The sequence below is a fragment of the Pituophis catenifer genome, unplaced genomic scaffold (assembly GCF_029215685.1).
Source record: "Pituophis catenifer annectens isolate HBS135680 unplaced genomic scaffold, rPitCat1.0.hap2 SCAF_2, whole genome shotgun sequence".
Classification (NCBI taxonomy): Eukaryota; Metazoa; Chordata; class Lepidosauria; order Squamata; family Colubridae; genus Pituophis; species Pituophis catenifer.
Window position 1 is genome coordinate 28,942,997 of NW_027256882.1, and position 18,253 is coordinate 28,961,249.

Sequence of the window (18,253 nt, forward strand, 5' to 3'; positions counted from 1 at the left end):
TGGTCTCCCCCTGAGGTGCTTTTCCTGCACTAATTCTCCATACAGAAGATCTTTCAGAATCTGACCATCAGCCATTCTCATGACATGCCCAAGCCAGTGTAAATGTCGCTGTTTCAATAGTGTATACGTGCTAGAAATTCCAGCACGTTCCAACACTGCTCTATTTGGAACTTTGCCTGCCAGGTGATGCCAAGAATACATCGGAGACAGCGTTTATGAAAGGTGTTCAACTTTCTCTCCTGCTGTGCGTAAAGGGTCCAAGTCTCACTGCAGTACAAGAGTGTTCTCAGGATGCAGGCTCCATAGACCTGAATCTTTGTATGTTCTATCAGCTTCTTATTAAGCTATGCTGTCTTTGTAAGTCTGGAAAATATGGTGGCCGCTTTACCCATACGTTTATTCAGCTCAGTATCTAAAGAGTGTCAGAGATAGCTGAGCCGAGGTACATAAAGTCATGGACGACGTCCAGTTCTTGTGCAGAGATTGTAATACAGGGAGGTAAATCCACATCCTTAACATTATTATTTCTAATAATTGCATTTCATTTCCATTTTTCATTTTGTTAACACATAATCTTTACTATCGTCCTTCAGTTCTAAACCTTCTCATAGTTCTTCCATCCACTGTAACATTTTAGTGTCTATTTATACTATTATTCCCCTCTTATTTCTACCTCTATGTTAACCTTTCCCCTCTTCCAGTTTGCACACCATTCACTTTCTCCACTCCAGCACAGTCCTACGTATTCTGACTGTCCGCAGCTTGGTGGCAGATATTTTTGCTGCTGCTGCTCTTTATCTTCGAATAAGGGGGCTTTCCTGAGCAGAGAAGAGACATGCGGCTCTCCTCGACCTGCCAGGCAGTCCCCCTTTACTTCACCACTCCTCCAGAGAGGCTGTGGCTCACATTTCAGCCCTCCAAAAGACAGAGCTTGGAATAGGACCGTGGGGCTCACAGTTCATGCTCCAAAGGCGCCAGAAGTACAGCCGGAAATCCCCCATTAATTTGCTAAACAACGACAGAGGAACAGATGTAAGTTGGCACTGTCATGTAACATCATGCTTAATGATTGAGCTGCCTAATGATGCAAATATCAGTTCCAATTGCGGTAGGTAAAGTGAAGACTACTTGAACAAGGATATCACCAGAGGGGTTGTTGACAGTATTTTCTATTCTTATTTGCAGCTGAGGACTTCCATGAGCAAAAGTGGTGCTTTAAAGCTTGCAGAGGCTTTTGGAATCATTTCATCAGTCAAAGCCCCCACATCTCTAAATTTAGCTCAGAAGATTTGACTGTAACCATTTTGGGCCATTTTGTCAGGTTTGAAAGACATAGATTTTCGCCATGTATATATATGTGTAGGTGAATGTATCTGTATTTCTCCCCGTAGGGATATGTCTGCAATGATAAAATCTATCCCCAGCACTTCAAGATATACAGTGATTGATGATAGTCCTTTGCATGGCTAAGAATTTGTGATTGACCCAACTAAACAATTGAATTTGAATGGATATTTGAACATGGATCTCAGTAGTCTTCCATGTATCAAATGAATCATCAATATTGTAAGTGATCATAAATAAGATAAGAGACTATTCTAGCATTGGGGCATGTCTGCTTTTTCATTGTAATATATACTTCTTTTCTTTTTTCACATTTCAGTTGTAATTCGAACATTGGTGATACACCAAAGGAAACTCAAAGGAGAGAAACCTTTGAATGTCCTATCTGTGGGAAAAGTTTTTGTGATAATTCCATGCTGGTGAGACACCAGAGTATTCACACAGGAAAGAAACCCACAGATTGTGGGAAAGCTTACAGTCGAAATTCCCAAGTCATGAACCACCAGAGGGCTCACACAGGAGAGAAACCCTTTGAATGTCCTATCTGTGGGAAAAGCTTTAGTCATAATTCCCACCTGATGAGACACCAGAGAACTCACACAGGAGAGAAACCCTTTGAATGTTGTGACTGTGGGAAAAGTTTCAGTCAGAATTCCTACCTGATAATACACAAGAGGACTCACACAAGAGAGAAACCCTTTGAATGTCCTATCTGTGGCAAAAGCTTTAGTAATAATTCCCACCTTATGAGACACCAGAGTATTCACACAGGAGAGAAACAATTTGAATGTTGTGAATGTGGGAAACGTTTCAGTCAGAATTCCTGCCTGGTAATACACCAGAGGACTCACACAGGAGAGAAACCTTTTGAATGTTGTTACTGTGGGAAAAGTTTCAGTCAGCATTCCTACCTTATATATCACCAGAATACTCACACAGGAGAGAAACCTTTTGAATGTCCAGACTGTGGAAAAGGTTTTAGACAGAATTCTCACCTCATGAGACACCAGAGTATTCACAGAGGAGAGAAACCGTTTGAATGTCTAGATTGTGGAAAATGTTTCAGTGATAATTCCAGCCTGGTGAACCACCAGAGGACACACACAGGAGAGAAACCCTTTGAATGTCTAGATTGTGGGAAAAGTTTTAGTTATAATTCTAGCCTGGTAAAACACCATAGAACTCACACAGGAAAGAAACCCTTTGAATGTCCTGATTGTGGGAAACGTTTTAATGATAATTCCACACTGTTGAAACACGAAAGGGTTCATACAGGAGAGAAACCCTTTGAATGTTGTGACTGTGGGAAACGTTTTAGTGATAATTCCCACCTAGTGATACATCAGAGGACTCACACAGGAGAGAAACCCTTTGAATGTCTTGATTGTGGGAAACGTTTCAGTCAGAATTCCCACCTTATATATCACCAGAGTACACACACAGGAGAGAAGCCTTTTGAATGTCCTGACTGTGGAAAAGGTTTTAGTCAGAATTCCCACCTCATGAGACACCAGAGTATTCACACAGGAGAGAAACCCTTTGAATGTCCAGATTGTGGGAAAGCTTACAGTCGAAATTCCCAACTCATGAACCACCAGAGGACTCACACAGGAGAGAAACCCTTTGAATGTCCTATCTGTGGGAAAAGTTTTAATGATAATTCCAACCTTACGAGACATCAGAGTATTCACACAGGAGAGAAATCCTTTGAATGTCCAGATTGTGGGAAATGTTTTTGTGATAATTCCAGCCTGGTGAACCACCAGAGGACTCACACAGAAGAGAAACCCTTTAAATGTCCTGACTGTGGAAAAGTTTTCAGTCAGAATTCTAATCTCATGAGACACCAGAGGACTCATACAGGAGAGAAACCCTTTGAATGTCCTATCTGTGGGAAAAGTTTTAATGATAATTCCAACCTTATGAGACATCAGAGTATTCACACAGGAGAGAAATCCTTTGAGTGTTCGGATTGTGGGAAATGTTTTTGTGATAATTCCAGCCTGGTGAAACACCAGAAGACTCACACAGGAGAGAAACGCTTTAAGTGTCCTGACTGTGGAAAAGTTTTCAGTCAGAATTCCAATCTCATGAGACACCAGAGGACTCACACAGGAGAGAAACCCTTTGAATGTTGTTACTGTGGGAAAAGTTTCAGTCAGCATTGCTACCTTATATATCACCAGAATACTCACACAGGAGAGAAACCTTTTGAATGTCCAAACTGTGGAAAAGGTTTTAGTCAGAATTCCCATCTCATGAAACACCAGAGGACTCACACAGGAGAGAAACCCTTTGAATGTCCAGATTGTGGGAAACGTTTTTCTGATAATTCCAGCCTGGTGAAACACCAGAAGACTCACACAGGAGAGAAACCCTTTAAATGTCTTGACTGTGGAAAAGTTTTCAGTCAGAATTCCTATCTCAAGAGACATCAGAGGACTCATACAAGAGAGAAACACTTTGAATGTCCTGACTGTGGAAAGGTTTTCAGTCAGAATTCCAATCTCATGAGACACCAGAGGATTCACACAGGAGAGAAACCCTTTGAATGTCTAGATTGTGGGAAAAGTTTTTCTGATAATTCCAGCCTGGTGAAACACCAGAAGACTCACACAGGAGAGAAACGCTTTAAATGTCCTGACTGTGGAAAAGTTTTCAGTCAGAATTCCAATCTCATGAGACACCAGAAGACTCACACCATGGAGAAATCTTTCAAATGTCCAGTCTGTGGACATTACTTCAAACGTAAATCATCCCTTATAGCACACAACGAAATTCACATGCAGCAACAGTTGAAGAGTTTAGAGTAGGCTTGAATTTCATTTGTGATCTCCCATTCACAAACTGTAGGTGAGAAACTGACTGTTTGAATTCTGGCCTGATTCTTTTTACTCAAACGTTTCTCAGGATTAAATTTGTAGGTGGAGACAAAAGGAAAAGGAAAGTGGAAAAGGGCTAACTGCCATTTTCTGGTTATCAGCAGAAGCTTCTGTATATTTCCTTTTGCAGAAGTAGTGGAATTCTTCAAAAAGGAATTTTGGATGGTGCTTTTCTATGTTGATTATGGACCAATATGTGGAGTTTCAAATCTTGTTTTCACCCAGATGTTAACCCCAGAATTCCCCAGCCAGCATAAAAGTAGTCCTCCAGATAGAACTATTATGGGCCTTGCAATTACGGTTGCATGTTGTAATGGCTGTTAAGTGAGACCGTTTTTCTTAACTACCTGAATCTCCCTGCTGTCCCTGAGGCAACTATTATTTGAATGTGCAAGTTGCTAAGCAGAACACTGGCTACCTCAACATTGGGGAAAACTCTTGGAAGCTAGGCTGCCAAAGTGATCCCTAGGCCTCCCCCACCCTCTAAGACACCCTGTCCTCTCTTTCCTAACCATTGTATCCCCTCAGCCCCTTCATTCCTCCACAGGGTCCCCCATAGTCCTTTCTCTTCCCCCCCCAATGGGGGGGGCTAATGGAAACCCTTTAACCCTAACCCCAACATGAGCTGTCAGTGCAAAAACAGTGTCTGTTGTGGGGGATAGAGTCGTAGTACCACAAACGTTAAGGGAATCAATATTAGAAACATGACATGGGGGGCACGCTGGCATTGTAAGAATGCAGGCATTACCCAGGAGTTATGTTTGGGCACAGCATGGACACAGACATAACAGAATGAGTTGCCACGTGCACACCTTGTCAGGAGTCCAGACCGGCACCACCATTGCCCCAGCACATGAATGGGAGAAACCTAAAGCACAGTCACAGGTGCATCTTGATTTTGCAGGGTCGGTACAGGGGCAAACATTCTTAATAATAATGGACACATATTCCAAATGGTTAGATATAGTTAAGATGCCCACTACGATGGCCGAAGCAGTTACCAGGGTATTACAGAGGCTGTTTGCCACACACGGCCTGCCGGACATTGTAGTTTCCAATAATGGGCCCCAATTCACAGCCACCCTATTTGAAACCTTTTTGGCTGAATATGTCTGTGTGTGCACGCATGCTTAATGAACAGCATATTGTCTCAGTCAATTTGTTTACATAGTAATATTTCTGGCTCTTTTATCCAGCCATTGATAAAACAAGTCCCAAATTCAAAAATATTCTGTCTTCTTTTTTTTTTAATCTTCAGGGTTAATCTGTCCATTTCTGCACAGTCCAATATTTTTTTAATTATGTCTTCTTCCTTAGTTGTTTCCTCACTTTTTCAATATTGTGCAATTCTTGCTGCTGTTAAATCATGCCATATCAAATTATACATTCCCTTTATCATATTTTTCTGGTATTATGTCTAACAAAAATGGTACAGGCTTAAAATCCATATTTATTTTTTCTAACCAAGTATGCACTTTCGTCCAAAAGTTGTTTGTTTTTGGGCACATCCACCACAGGTGATAATAGGTGCCCAGTTTTTGATTACATTTCCAACATTTGGTAGACATATTTTAAAACATTTTTGCTAGACTTGCCAGTCGTAGGTGCCACCTATAAAACAATTTATACAAGTTTTCTTTATAAGAGGTTGCCATCGTCAATTTATAGTTTCTTTCCCAAAGTTTTTGCCAGTTATCTAGTTCTATATTATATCCAAATGTTTTTGCCCATACTATCATTGTCTCTTTCACCTATTTGTCTTCCATTTTTAGGCTTAAAAATGTTGCAATAAAGTGATTTGCCAGAATTGCCCATCACAGTTTTGATCACTAAATGAGGACTATTTGCATTCATTCATCACCACCCTCCATGCTGCTGCTTCCTGTGATTGATGGGGAGGAGACCAATGTGTAGTAGGGAGTGTCTCTGGATGGTTTCCTGTTAGGGGGGAGGTGCTGTTGCTGGACTAGGAGTGGAGATACCAAAGTTTCAGTCCCTCCTCAGCCATGAAAGGTCCCTCCCCTTGGCGTAGTTCTCACTTTTTGCATGGGAAACTTCTTGCTCTGTTTCTGGGGTGATGAGTGAATACTTGGGAGGCCTGAAAAGAAAAGTTAGGGATAATCATCATGGAGAAAGTCTATTGATGTGACCACTGAAGTCAAAAACAACTAACAACTGACGCATGTAATCAATAAACCGCCCGGTTTGCTTCAGAGTGTGGCAAGGCCGAATGCCCCTTGGAAAGAAATATCCATGGATTTTATTGTAGACCTACCAGTAAGTGAAGGCTGCACTGTCATTTGGGCGGTAACGGACCTGTTTTCCCAACAAGTGCATTTCATCCCCTGTTCTAAAATCCCTTCAGCTAAAACCCTTGCAAAATTGTTTATTCGTCATGTTTACCGATTACATGGGATTCCAAAACGTATAATTTCGGACAGGGGTGTACAATTTACTTCCCACTTTTGGAAGGAGTTTTTAAAGTTGATAGGCTCTGCCCAGGGGTTAAGCTCCGCCCACCACCCCCAAACTAATGGGGCTTGTGAGAGAACCAATGCCGTGTTAGAACAGTACTTGAGATGTTACGTAAATTACCAGCAAGATAATTGGGTGGACCTATTGCCATTTGCAGAGGTGGCGTACAATAACTCCATACATAGCAGCACTGGATTCACTCCGTTTAAGGTAGCGTCTGGTCAGGAGTTTGTGCCGATCCCCAAGCTACCACAGGATGACCCACAGAACCCCTCTTTGATTGAGTGGATAGAACAGCTACGGGGTATTTGGGCAGTAACTCGAAAAGCTTTAGATGACACACATCGAGCACATAAAACCCAGGTTGACAAAAAAAGATCCAAGTGTACCAAGTGGGTGACAGGGTTTATCTTTCCACCAAATATTTATAGACTTCCCAGAAATCAAAAAAGCTTGGACCCAAGTATGTGGGTCCTTTCTGAATCACTAGACTCATAAACCCAGTAACAGTTGAATTGGAATTGCCAAAAATTCTGAGATGAATACACCCTGTATTTCATGTCAGCTTGTTGAAACCAGAACACTCGTCCCCTTTGTGTCCGGACCAAGGTTCTCCCCCGATCCCTATACTGATAGAAGGGGAACAACATTTTGAAGTTAAGGAAATTCTAGACTCTAGGAAACACCATGGTAAAGTGCAATATCTGGTGGCCTGGAAACATTTTCCTTTATCTCAAACTGAATGAGTGAATAAACGTGATGTCCAGGCGCCCAGGAAAGTACAATTGTTTCATACAAAATACCCTGATAAACCGTAATTTCTGTGTTGCATTTTTTTCTCTTTCCTGTTTAGGACTAACATCTCTTCTGCAGAGGGGCCGAATGTCAGCCTCCATTTTGGCTGCTTTGGCTGCCATAGGAACCGGGAGGGGGGAGAGCTAGGGAGCTTGGGGGGGAAGCGTGCTAGAGGAGGGGCGTGGCTTCGGAAGAAACGAAACTGAATCCTTGAAGTGGCTATCGGGTCAACCGTTGTGGCATTCCTGATTGATGATGCTGCCAGACGTGCTTCCACCTGACCCTGGGAGACCTTTGGATTGGATGATTTACTATGGATAGTGGGAGGGGATGCTTTCTATATGCACTTTTCACGCCTATTGCTTTAATTTCAGCTTAGCCGTGGTTGCGTTCACTTCATTTCTAGTAAAAGTACCTTTCTCTATAAAACATGGAGTTTGGGTCATTCTTTCCTGGACTTTGAAGGAAGCACACCTGACAGATACTGGAACACTGCTATCATGTCTCCCCTACCCCTCCTCCTTATCAAACTAGACATACCCAGTTCCTGCAACCGTTCTTCATATGTTTTAGCCTCCAGTCCCCTAATCATCTTTGTTGCTCTTCTCTGAGACTCTTTCTAGAGTCTCAACATCTTTTTTACATCGTGGCGACCAAAACTGAATGCAATATTCCACGTGTGGCCTTACCAAAGTGGTATTATAAAATGGTATTAACACTTCACGTGATCTTGATTCTATCCCTCTGTTTATGCAGCCCAGAACTGTGTTGGCTTTTTTGGCAGCTGCTGCACACTGCTGGTTCATATCTAAATGGTTGTCCACTGGGACTCCAAGATCCCTCTCACAGTTACTACTATTGAGCAAGGTACCACATATACCCATGATGGCGAACCTATGGCACGCGTGCCACAGGTGGCACGCAGAGCCCTTTCTGCCAGCACGCCAGCCGTTGCCTCAGCCCAGGTCCACTGCACATGCACGCACCTCCAATTGGCCAACTGGTCTTCTGGTCTCTGCCACGCATGAACGGAGCCAGGGCCTTTTTTTTTTTTTTTTTTGATTTATATGCTGCCCTTCTCCAGAGACTCAGGGAGGCTTACAATGCATTAAGCAATAGCCTTCATACTTTTGTATATTTATACAAAGTCAGCTTATTGCCCCCACAAACTGGGTCCTCAATTTACCTACCTTAGAAAGGATGGAAGGCTGAGTCAACCTTGAGCCTGGCAAGATTCGAACTTACTAATTGCAGACAGCTGGAGTTAAATTACAATGCATTAGTCTGCTGAGCTAATCCAGGCTCCTTTCCCGATCTCTGCAGGTTCTACCCTCTGCAGATGCCTCTCCGTGGCAGAAAAGCAGGAGAAAGCTAGCACGCAATGGGGGGAGAAACTGCAAAGATCTGAGGAGGCACGGAAGGCAGGAGGCACTCAATCGGGGGAGAGACTTTGGAGATCCTGGAAGGCAGGAAAAAGCTAGGATTCCATGGGGGAGAAACTTTGGAGATCCTGGAAGGCAGGAAAAAGCTAGGATTCCATGGGGGAGAAACTTTGGATATTGTGAAAGGCAGGAAAAAGCTAGGATTCCATGCGGGAGGAACTTTGGAGATTGTGGAAGGCAGGAAAAAGCTAGGATTCCATGCGGGAGGAACTTTGGAGGAACTTTGGAGATCGTGGAAGGCAGGAAAAAGCCAGGATTCCATGGGGGAGAAACTTTGGAGATCATGGAAGGCAGGAAAAAGCCAGGATTCCATGGGGGAGAAACTTTGGAGATCGTGGAAGGCAGGAAAAAGCTAGGATTCCATGGGGGAGGAACTTTGGAGGAACTTTGGAGATCGTGGAAGGCAGGAAAAAGCCAGGATTCCATGGGGGAGGAACTTTGGAGATCGTGGAAGGCAGGAGGCAGCTCTTTAGCACAGCTAAAGCACAGCTCTTTAGTCAGATCTCTCCCCCCTACAAGCGCAGCTCTTTTAAACAGGGAAAGAAGATGGGCAAGAGAATGAACACGTTTAGCAGGAAACTTTGGAGTTGCCTGATCATCAGCCAAGCCATCTTGGCAGCACCATGCGCCAGGGCAGGGAACAGCTGTCTCACCAGGGAACGGGCCGGTACCTAGTTTGTTTATGTTTGTTTATGTTTTATTAAATTTATATACCGCCCTACTCCCGAAGGACTCAGGGCGGTGAACAGGCACAGAATAAAATATATAAATACAAAAGTTAGAAACAATTTAAAACCAAATTAAATAATTTAGCCCAAGACAATTAAAAAACCCCATAATTTAAAACAAATTAAAATTTCAGTTTAAAAAATTAAAAAAGGGGGAGAAAATTAGGCCAGGCCAGCTTGCTGGAATAGGAGGGTCTTAAGAGCACGGCGGAAAGTGCGCAGATCCGGGATCCTCTGTATCTCCGGGGGGAGCTCGTTCCAGATAGTGGGTGCCCCCACAGAGAAGGCCCTCCCCCTGGGGGCCACTAGTCGACACTGCTTGGCTGACGGCACCCAGAGGAGACCCTCTCTGTGAGAGCGTACCAGCCGGTGGGAGTCTGTTTGTGGTAGTAGGCGGTCCCGTAAATAACCAGGTCCTAAGCCGTGGAGCGCTCTAAAGGTGGTAACCAAACCCTTGAAGCGCACCTGGAAGACCACCGGGAGCCAGTGCAGCTCGCGCAGGAGAGGTGTCACACGGGAGCGCCATGTTGCTCCCATAACCACCCGCGCGGCCGCACTCTGCACCAGTTGGAGCCTCCGGGTGCTCCTCAAGGGGAGCCCCATGTAGAGAGCGTTACAATAGTCCAGGCGGGAGGTGATGAGGGCATGAGTGACTGTGTGTAGGGAGTTCCAATCCAGAAAGGGACGCAACTGGCGAATCAGGCGAACCTGATGAAAAATCCTCCCGGTCACGGCCATCGAGTGCTCTTCTAAAGACAGCCGTGAATCCAGGAGGATGCCCAAGTTGCGAGCCCTCTCCACGGGGGCCAGTGATTCGCCCCCAATAGTCAGCGATGGCATCAACTGACTATATCGGGACGTCGGAAACCACAGCCACTAGGTCTTGGATGGGTTGAGCCTGAGCCTGTTCCTCCCCATCCAGATCCGCACGGCCTCCAGACACCGGGACATCACTTCAAGGGCATCGTTGGGGTGGTCCGGGGTGGAGATGTACAGCTGGGTGTCACCAGCGTACTGGTGGTACTTCACCCCGAAACCATGGATGATCTTGCCCAGCGGCTTTACATAAATGTTGAACAGAAGATAGTTGTCCTCTGGTAAGAGGTATGCCGGCCCACTTGGAAAAAGTGGGGGGGGCGCATTGGGGGGGCATGCATGCACAGTGTGGGCGCATGTGTAGAGGGAGCGTGGGGGTTGTCGTGCACACATGCATAAATGGGGGCACGCATTGCATTATGGGTTCCGGCACGTGGGAGCGTGACAGCGCAGGCACGCTTAGACTTTTGGCACACAATGCCAAAAAGGTTTGCCATCACTGACATATACGGTACCTGTGCATTTTGTTTTTCTTCCCTAAATGTAGAACCTTGCTTTTTTCAATGTTGAATTTCATTTTGTTAGATAACACCCAATGTTCAAGTCTGTCAAGATCCTTCTGTATCTTAAGCCTATCTTCTGGAGTGTTGGCTATTCCTGCCAGCTTGGTGTCATCTGCAAATTTGTTGAGTTTCCCATCTATCCCCTCATCCAAGTCATTGATGAAGATGTTGAAGAATACTCAGCCTAAAACAGAGCTCTGGAGTACTCCACTGCATATTTCCCTCCATGTAGATGCAGTTCCATTGAGGACTACACGTTGAGTGCAGTTGGTCAGCCAGTTACGAATCCAACTGGTGGTGATGCTGTCTAACCCACATTTTTCTACTTTATCTAGTAGTAGGTTATGGTCTACTTTATCAAATGCTTTACTGAAGTCCAAGTAAATTATATCGACAGTATTCCTCTGGTCCACTAATTTTGTCACTTTGTCAAAGAATGGAATAAGATTAGTCTGGCATGATCTGTTTTTGACAAACCCATGTTGGCTTTTACTTTTGGTTATTACTTTGTTTGCTTCTAGGTGTTTGATGATTTGTTGCTTGATTATCTTTTCCAGAAGTTTCCCTGGCATTGAGGTCAGGCTGATAAGTCTGTAGTTTCCTGGATCTGTTTTTTTCCCTTTTTTGAAGATGGGAACTACATCAACTCTTTTTCAGACTTCTGGCAGTTCCCCTGTGCTCCAGGATCTTTGAGAGATATAGTTCAGTGGTTCTGAGATCTCGTCTGCCAGTTTCTTCATATAGATGTAAGGGGGGGAAATGGATATATAGTGGAAGTATACTGATGCGGAAATGTTGCAAAGAAGAAAATTGTCAAAAATTTTAAAAATTGTTCAATAAAAATTGTTAAAAGTAAATAAATAAATAAACAAACATTTGAACAGTAGATTCCTAGAGAGGATTTGAAGGAGAAGAGAACAGCCTCTTCCGGTTGTCTGCTGAGAGGGTGTGGGCGGGGAGAATGGCCCTCCTGGTCTTCCCAGGGTGGAAGCAGTAGCTGAAAGGGGAGGTGTGGACAGGTGGAGGAGAGGCCGGAAGCAAGTAGGGCTGTTTGGGATTCCCCAGGTGTAATAGCAGACAAGCAAGAGGCTGAAACATGTCAGCTGCTCTAAATTCCTTCCCTCCTCATATTGTATTCCACTGGTGGCACATACTTTAAAACTGGTGCCTGCATTTTTCTTTGTGTTGGGAGTTTTAAAAATTCTCCATGTTAAGGATTACTCCTTGTAAATTTATGTGTCAACTTGCAAAAGCATTTCTAGTCTGCTCTTGAGTTGCCATTAGAAGCAAGGGGGGGCACATTCCACGAGTACCTTCTTCCAACTTTGAATTACCGAAGCCGGGTTGTGAGGTGTGTCTCTACAGCCCCTGGGAGTACCTCATTGGAGAATGTCATTGACTGAAAGGAGGAGGGGGGGGACAGGGTCAAAGGTGAGCCGTAACTTACATGCAGCAGAGCAGACCTCACTTGAGTAGATGCCTAGAGGCCGACATGCTGCTCCTAATAATTCAATAAATCCAATAAATCCAATAAATCATTGGATTCCTTTTGAAACTTGGCTCAAGACTCATGAGTTAATTAGGGCATCTGTCGGAACCTTGACAACAGATCTGCTCTCCTTTTAAAATCAATCAGATTGCCGGGCTTCCTAAATCCCGGACTCTTCAATCGCTCCCGGATATCTGGGGCACTTGGAGAGAAGCTCAGGTAACCGTGGCTGACGGCAACTATCCGAAGAAAGCTTGCTGTAAGCGACCCAGAAGAAGGCAGATATTAGGACAGTTATTCAGGACAATTCATTTAGTGACCGTTCAAAGTTACAACAGCGCTGAAAAAAGCGACTTATGACCATTTTTCACACTTATGACTGTGTGCAGCATTCCCATGGTCTTGTGATTTAGATTCGGATGCTTGACAGCTGATTTATATTTATGACAGTTGCAGTGTCCAGAGTCACATAGCAACAAAAATTTTGGGCTCAATTGTGGTCGTAAGTTGAGGACTACCTGTATATGTTGAAGTTCTTATATTGCAGCATCCTCCATAGAACAGAGCTTAGATCCGATAGCTAAAATGCCACTATCACCATCTAAAATTACTATATCTTCATTACTCTATATTGACAATTGTCCCCTCTTTCTTAGTCCTCATTTTCTAGGCCCTGCTGCATATTTTCCTCTATCTGTGACCTAATGGAGACTTCCCCGCAAGTAAATTTACAGAGTTTACACATGGCATTTAACATTAACAGATATACAATTCCCTCCTTCAGGAATCAAGCTTTATCCTCCATGCCCCTGGATGCAGCCCTGGCCAGCAAGAGTGAAGCTGTCTCCCTGGAGAGTTTGGTGCCTCGTCCTAAATCCTTGGGAGCCACATTAAATAAGTCATAAAGATTTAGGGTGTAGAGAGGCTTTGATCTCCACTGAGAGACATCCCCAAGAAAGCTGATTCTGTAACTCTGTAAAAGTCATTAACTTTTGAGCTCGGCACAAAGACAAATTCCTTATTGTGTCCAATCACATTTGACCAAGAAAGAATTATATTCTGTTCTATTCAGATTAATAGCTGAGCACATCACAGTTCAGTTGCAAAAGTGGGTTGCTAGAAGTGAAAAACAACTTGATAGCATTTAATCAGTGAAAACACCTTCCACACGCCTTAGGTAGAGACGGGACAAAGGTTTCCTATCGGGAAATGGAGGACAAGGGGACAACATCTGTGCCTAGAAAGCTGACAATACAGTAGGCGGGCTCTAAATTTAAACTCTTGAGTTTAAAGAGTTAAAACCATCAAGTACTGTATGGCTAGAAAGGATGGGATGGGAGGAGAAGCGCAGAGCAACTTCCTCTTCCGGAAGACTTATGGGAGGAAGTTGGTGTGCAGAGCGGCTTTTGTGCTCTTCCCAGGGTCGAAGCAGCAGCTGGCAGGTGAGTTGAGGGCTGCAGGTGGGAGGAGAGTCCGGGAGCAAGTCGGGCTGTTCCGTTCCCTCCACGGCCTGGAAGCGGAGAAGCAACTGGGCTGAAGCCTCTCAGCTGCTGCTGCTGCAGGTTCCTTTCCTCCCCAAATGGAAGCCCACTGGTGCTGCAGGCTGGGAAACCGGTGGCTGCAATTTCTGCTGGTGGGAAGATTGAAAAAGCCTCTTTCAAGTGGAGGTTGATTCTTTGGGAATGGTTCTGGGTGGTCCATCACTGGAATGAGCTGAAACTTCTGTCCCAATCCCCTGCTCATTCCAGACAGATGGCTGTGCAATCTCTTCTAAAAGTGATGGAACACCTACAACTTCTGAACATAAGCTGTTCCACTGGTTACGTGTTCTCGCTGTTAGGAAGTTTCTCCTTAGTTCTAGGTTGCTTCTCTCCTTGATTAGTTCCATCCGTTGCTTCTTGTCTTGCTTTCTAGTGCTTCGGAAACTAAGTTGACACCCTCTTCTTTATGTGAACTCTTCTGGTATTGGAACACCGTTCAACCGATCAATGTTTTTTTATTTCCATGTCTTGCCAATAAGTATGGTATTTCCTGTCCCACCATCCATGTTTTATAACCAGGTTCAAATGTGCTTAATCCAGCACTTCCTAAGAAATAGCAATTGAGGACCTTTTGGCATCTTTGGTTGCACAGGTAGTCCTCACTTACCACTTCTTCCCTGAGCCTTCAAAGTTACTATGGCACAGTAGAAGCAGATGTGCACCTGGTCCACAAAATTTGTGGTAATCCTAGCACTTGTTCAGGGACCACACTTCAGCAGTGACTGTGGTTTTGAAGGTGCAGGAAAAGAAGTTGCACGAACTCGGGTTCTGCCAATAGTTGCACATTTATGATGGCGGCAGCATCCCACACTCATGATCCTCATTTGTGACCTCCCCAGCTAGCTTCTGATAAGCAAAATCAGTGGGTATACTGGTAGTAAATTGCAAGTCACAGTCATATGAAATTTCCTTTAACAACCCACAGTAATTTGCTTAACAACTACAGAGGAACAGATGTAAATTGGCCCTATCACGTGACATAATGACTAATAACACCTTTCGCCGTGCCCTCAAGACGTTACTGTTCCAACAAGCTGGGCTGGCCTAAACATGTATTTTAATGGTTGTCTTTTTTAATGATATTGGGCCAAATTATTTAATATGTTTTTAAACTGTTTTTAAATTTTGTGTATAGGTGTGTTTTATTGTTGGCTGTGCACCGCCCTGAGTCCTCTGGGAGAAGGGCGATATAAAAATTAAAATAAATAAATAAATAAATAAATAAATAAATAAATAACAAATAATAAATAAATAATAAATAAATAAATAAATAAATAAATAAATAAATAAATAAATAAATAAATAATCAGGCTCATTTCATCAGCTAAAGCCCCACAGCTCTAAATTTAGCTCAGAAGGTTTGACTGTAACCATTTTGGGACATTTTGTCAGGCTTGAAAGTCATAAAATCTATCCCCAGCACTTCACGATATAATTGATGATAGTCCTTTGCATTGCTAAGAATTTTTTTTTCCAAGTTTGTTATTTTTAATTTTATATATCTATTGTGTGAATGGTGTGGTATCTGGGTATCATACGTTTCAATGCAAATAAACATAACATTATTATTCCTAATAATTACATTTCATTTTCATTTTTCATTTTGTTAACACATAATCTTTACTATCGTCCTTCAGTTCTAAACCTTCTCATAGTTCTTCCATTCATTGTAACATTTTTGTGTCTATTTTTTACTATTATTCCCCTCTTACTTCTACCTCTATGTTAACTTCCCCCCCTCCCATACTCTAATATTCAAAGGCGTGATCCCTCTTTCTTTCATTATTCAATATTTCAGAATACACTTCTATTTCCAACCATAATCATTCAAACATTTAATGTACATTTATTCATTTTCATATTATTTCCAATCCTTCAATCCTTATAATTCTAGAATCTATACACGTTTTCATTAAAATATGTTCTTTCATTGTCTGATCTCAAATTGTTTAATTTTAGCTTTTCATTGCTAATCACATTTTTATACACATTTAATAATACCCTCATACAAATTCTAGTTATCTAATTTACAAAGTAATTTTCCAACCTATATAATTCTAATAATGGTGTACATTATTCATATATATTCAACAATAATTTTTTACTCTTTTTACCCCTCTTATCCATCATCTCTTGGCTGCTTCCAAGTTTTTAGTCTTTTTTTTTCTTAAACTTGCTTCCGGTGTTCTTCTTTTAAGCCTTTTTCTCCTTCTGTTTCAAAATCTATATTCTGTATATAGATTTTTATATTCTACATTATATATTCTATAATGTAGAATATATTTTTATATATTCTACATTATATAACGTAGGTTTTTTTCCTCCCTCTACCTTTCCCCTCTGTCTGATTTTGAAACTATCTATTCCATGCCCCTTCTCTTTTCCCCAATTCTCTTCCTGTTTCTCCCATTCCCTCTTAAAAACTTTTACATTATTTCCCTGGTGTTTTAATTTTTAATCATTATTAATTTTAGTGATATCTCTTGTTATCTTCATCTTGTTGGCATCTCACTTCTGCTTTCTCTCCCATGTCTTCTGATAACTCCATTGCCCTCTCATTATCCAAATTTTTGCTCATGATCTCTTGCGTTATATTTTCCAGTCTTTCAGCTACGCAATCAAACAGTTGGTCCATGTGACCAAGTAGTTCCTTAGTGCTTTGAGATGACTCCAATCCGTTTAGCTTACAAGATTTCCAGACCACAGTTTTTAAATATTTCATCAATACACAGTCTATTCAATCTTGGTGCACCAGGGAGTTTTCCACCCTCTGCAAGTCACTTTTATATGTTCAGTAATATTCAAGAATCTTTTATTTAAATCTCCAGTGGTCTTAAATTAGAAGCCTATCCAACAAGTATTTTCAGTCTTTTTAACTAGTTATTTCCAAAGTTGCTTAGTTCATGTTTTATCAGCAGCTGGCGCTCTCACTTCAGTCTACCCCAGCCTCTCTGCTTTATTGTTAAAAAATCCAATTTCAATTATTTAAAGTTGTAAATCCAATAAATGAGCGATAATGATGAAACAAAAGTTTGTAGTTATAATTCCAACATTTAAAATGCCTTCGCCATGTCATGCCTTTTCTCTTTCAAAATGCAGATTTCTATTTGTATTTAAAAAAAAAAATTCTTCTTTAATGTCTGGGTTTTTTTCTGGATGCCTGGTCGCTGCTTTAACAAATATCTCTAAATGTATATTCCCTTTGATTTTTTGGGGTCAAATTGCAATTAAAAGTATTTTCTCCCTTTACTTCACCACTCCTCCAGAATGGCTTTGGCTCACATTTCAGCCCTCGAAAGAGAGCTTGTAACGGGACCATGAAGGTTGCAGTTCCTGCTCCGAAGGTGCCAGAAGTACAGCCGGAAGTCCCACAGTAATTTTCTAAACTACTACAGAGGAACAGATGTAAGTTGGCACTGTTATGTGACATCAGGCTTAATGATTGAGCTGCTTAGAGATGCAAATATCAGTTCCAATTGTGAGGACTACTTGAATAAGGATGTCACCAGAAGAGTTGTAGGCAGTATTTTCTGCTGTTATCTGCAGCTGAGGACTTCCATGAGCAAAAGTGGTACTTCAAAGCTTGCAGAGGCTTTTGGAATCATTTCATCAGTTAAAGCCCCCACATCTCTAAATTTAGCTCAGAAGATTTGACTGAAACCATTTAGGGACATTTTGTCAGGCTTGAAAGACATAGATTTTCTCCATGTATACATGTGGATACATGTAGCTTTGGGGCATATTTGCTTTTTCATTGTAATATATACTTTTTTTTCTTTTTTCACATCTCTAACCATTTTATAAACAATAAAAGTTACACTTTTCTTTGAATCCTACAGACAAAGAGGATGGCAATAACAACACTCGGGAAAACTGTAAATAACAAGCAACGTTGAAAAGGGAAGAAAATCAAGCCGGAAAACAAAATATTTTCCATTTCTTTCAGAAAATCACACAATTCTTCTCCTCCTCCTCCAGCAAAAGAGAGAAAATCAAGAAAGATTTCAAGCTTGAAAAAGCAGATTATGCAGAACTGAAGGATACATTACATGAAAAGTCAAAGGAGATTATTTTTCAATCAGCAAAAAAGAGAAATATCTGGAAGTCAGTGGGGAGGAAAAGGTCAATAGTAAAGCCACGGAGTGGAGACAGGAATGCAGGGCACATCCTGTCAGGAA

General features: G+C 42.2%; 1 protein-coding gene across 1 annotated transcript; it reads left to right on the plus strand.

The window, feature by feature from the left end:
• Nucleotides 1–1,798: 1,798 nt before the first annotated feature.
• On the plus strand, nt 1,799–7,901 carry LOC139311954 (zinc finger protein 850-like). The gene is made up of 2 exons (XM_070936476.1): nt 1,799–6,503; nt 7,555–7,901. Exon 1 carries the CDS (start codon nt 1,839–1,841, stop codon nt 4,155–4,157), a length of 2,319 nt encoding a protein of 772 aa, XP_070792577.1. The 5' UTR covers nt 1,799–1,838; the 3' UTR covers nt 4,158–6,503; nt 7,555–7,901.
• The last annotated feature ends 10,352 nt before the right edge of the window (nt 7,902–18,253 follow it).

Excerpts from the sequence above, each read along its gene's own strand:
- LOC139311954 (XM_070936476.1), top strand. The coding sequence starts at position 1,839 with ATGAACCACCAGAGGGCTCACACAGGAGAGAAACCCTTTGAATGTCCT.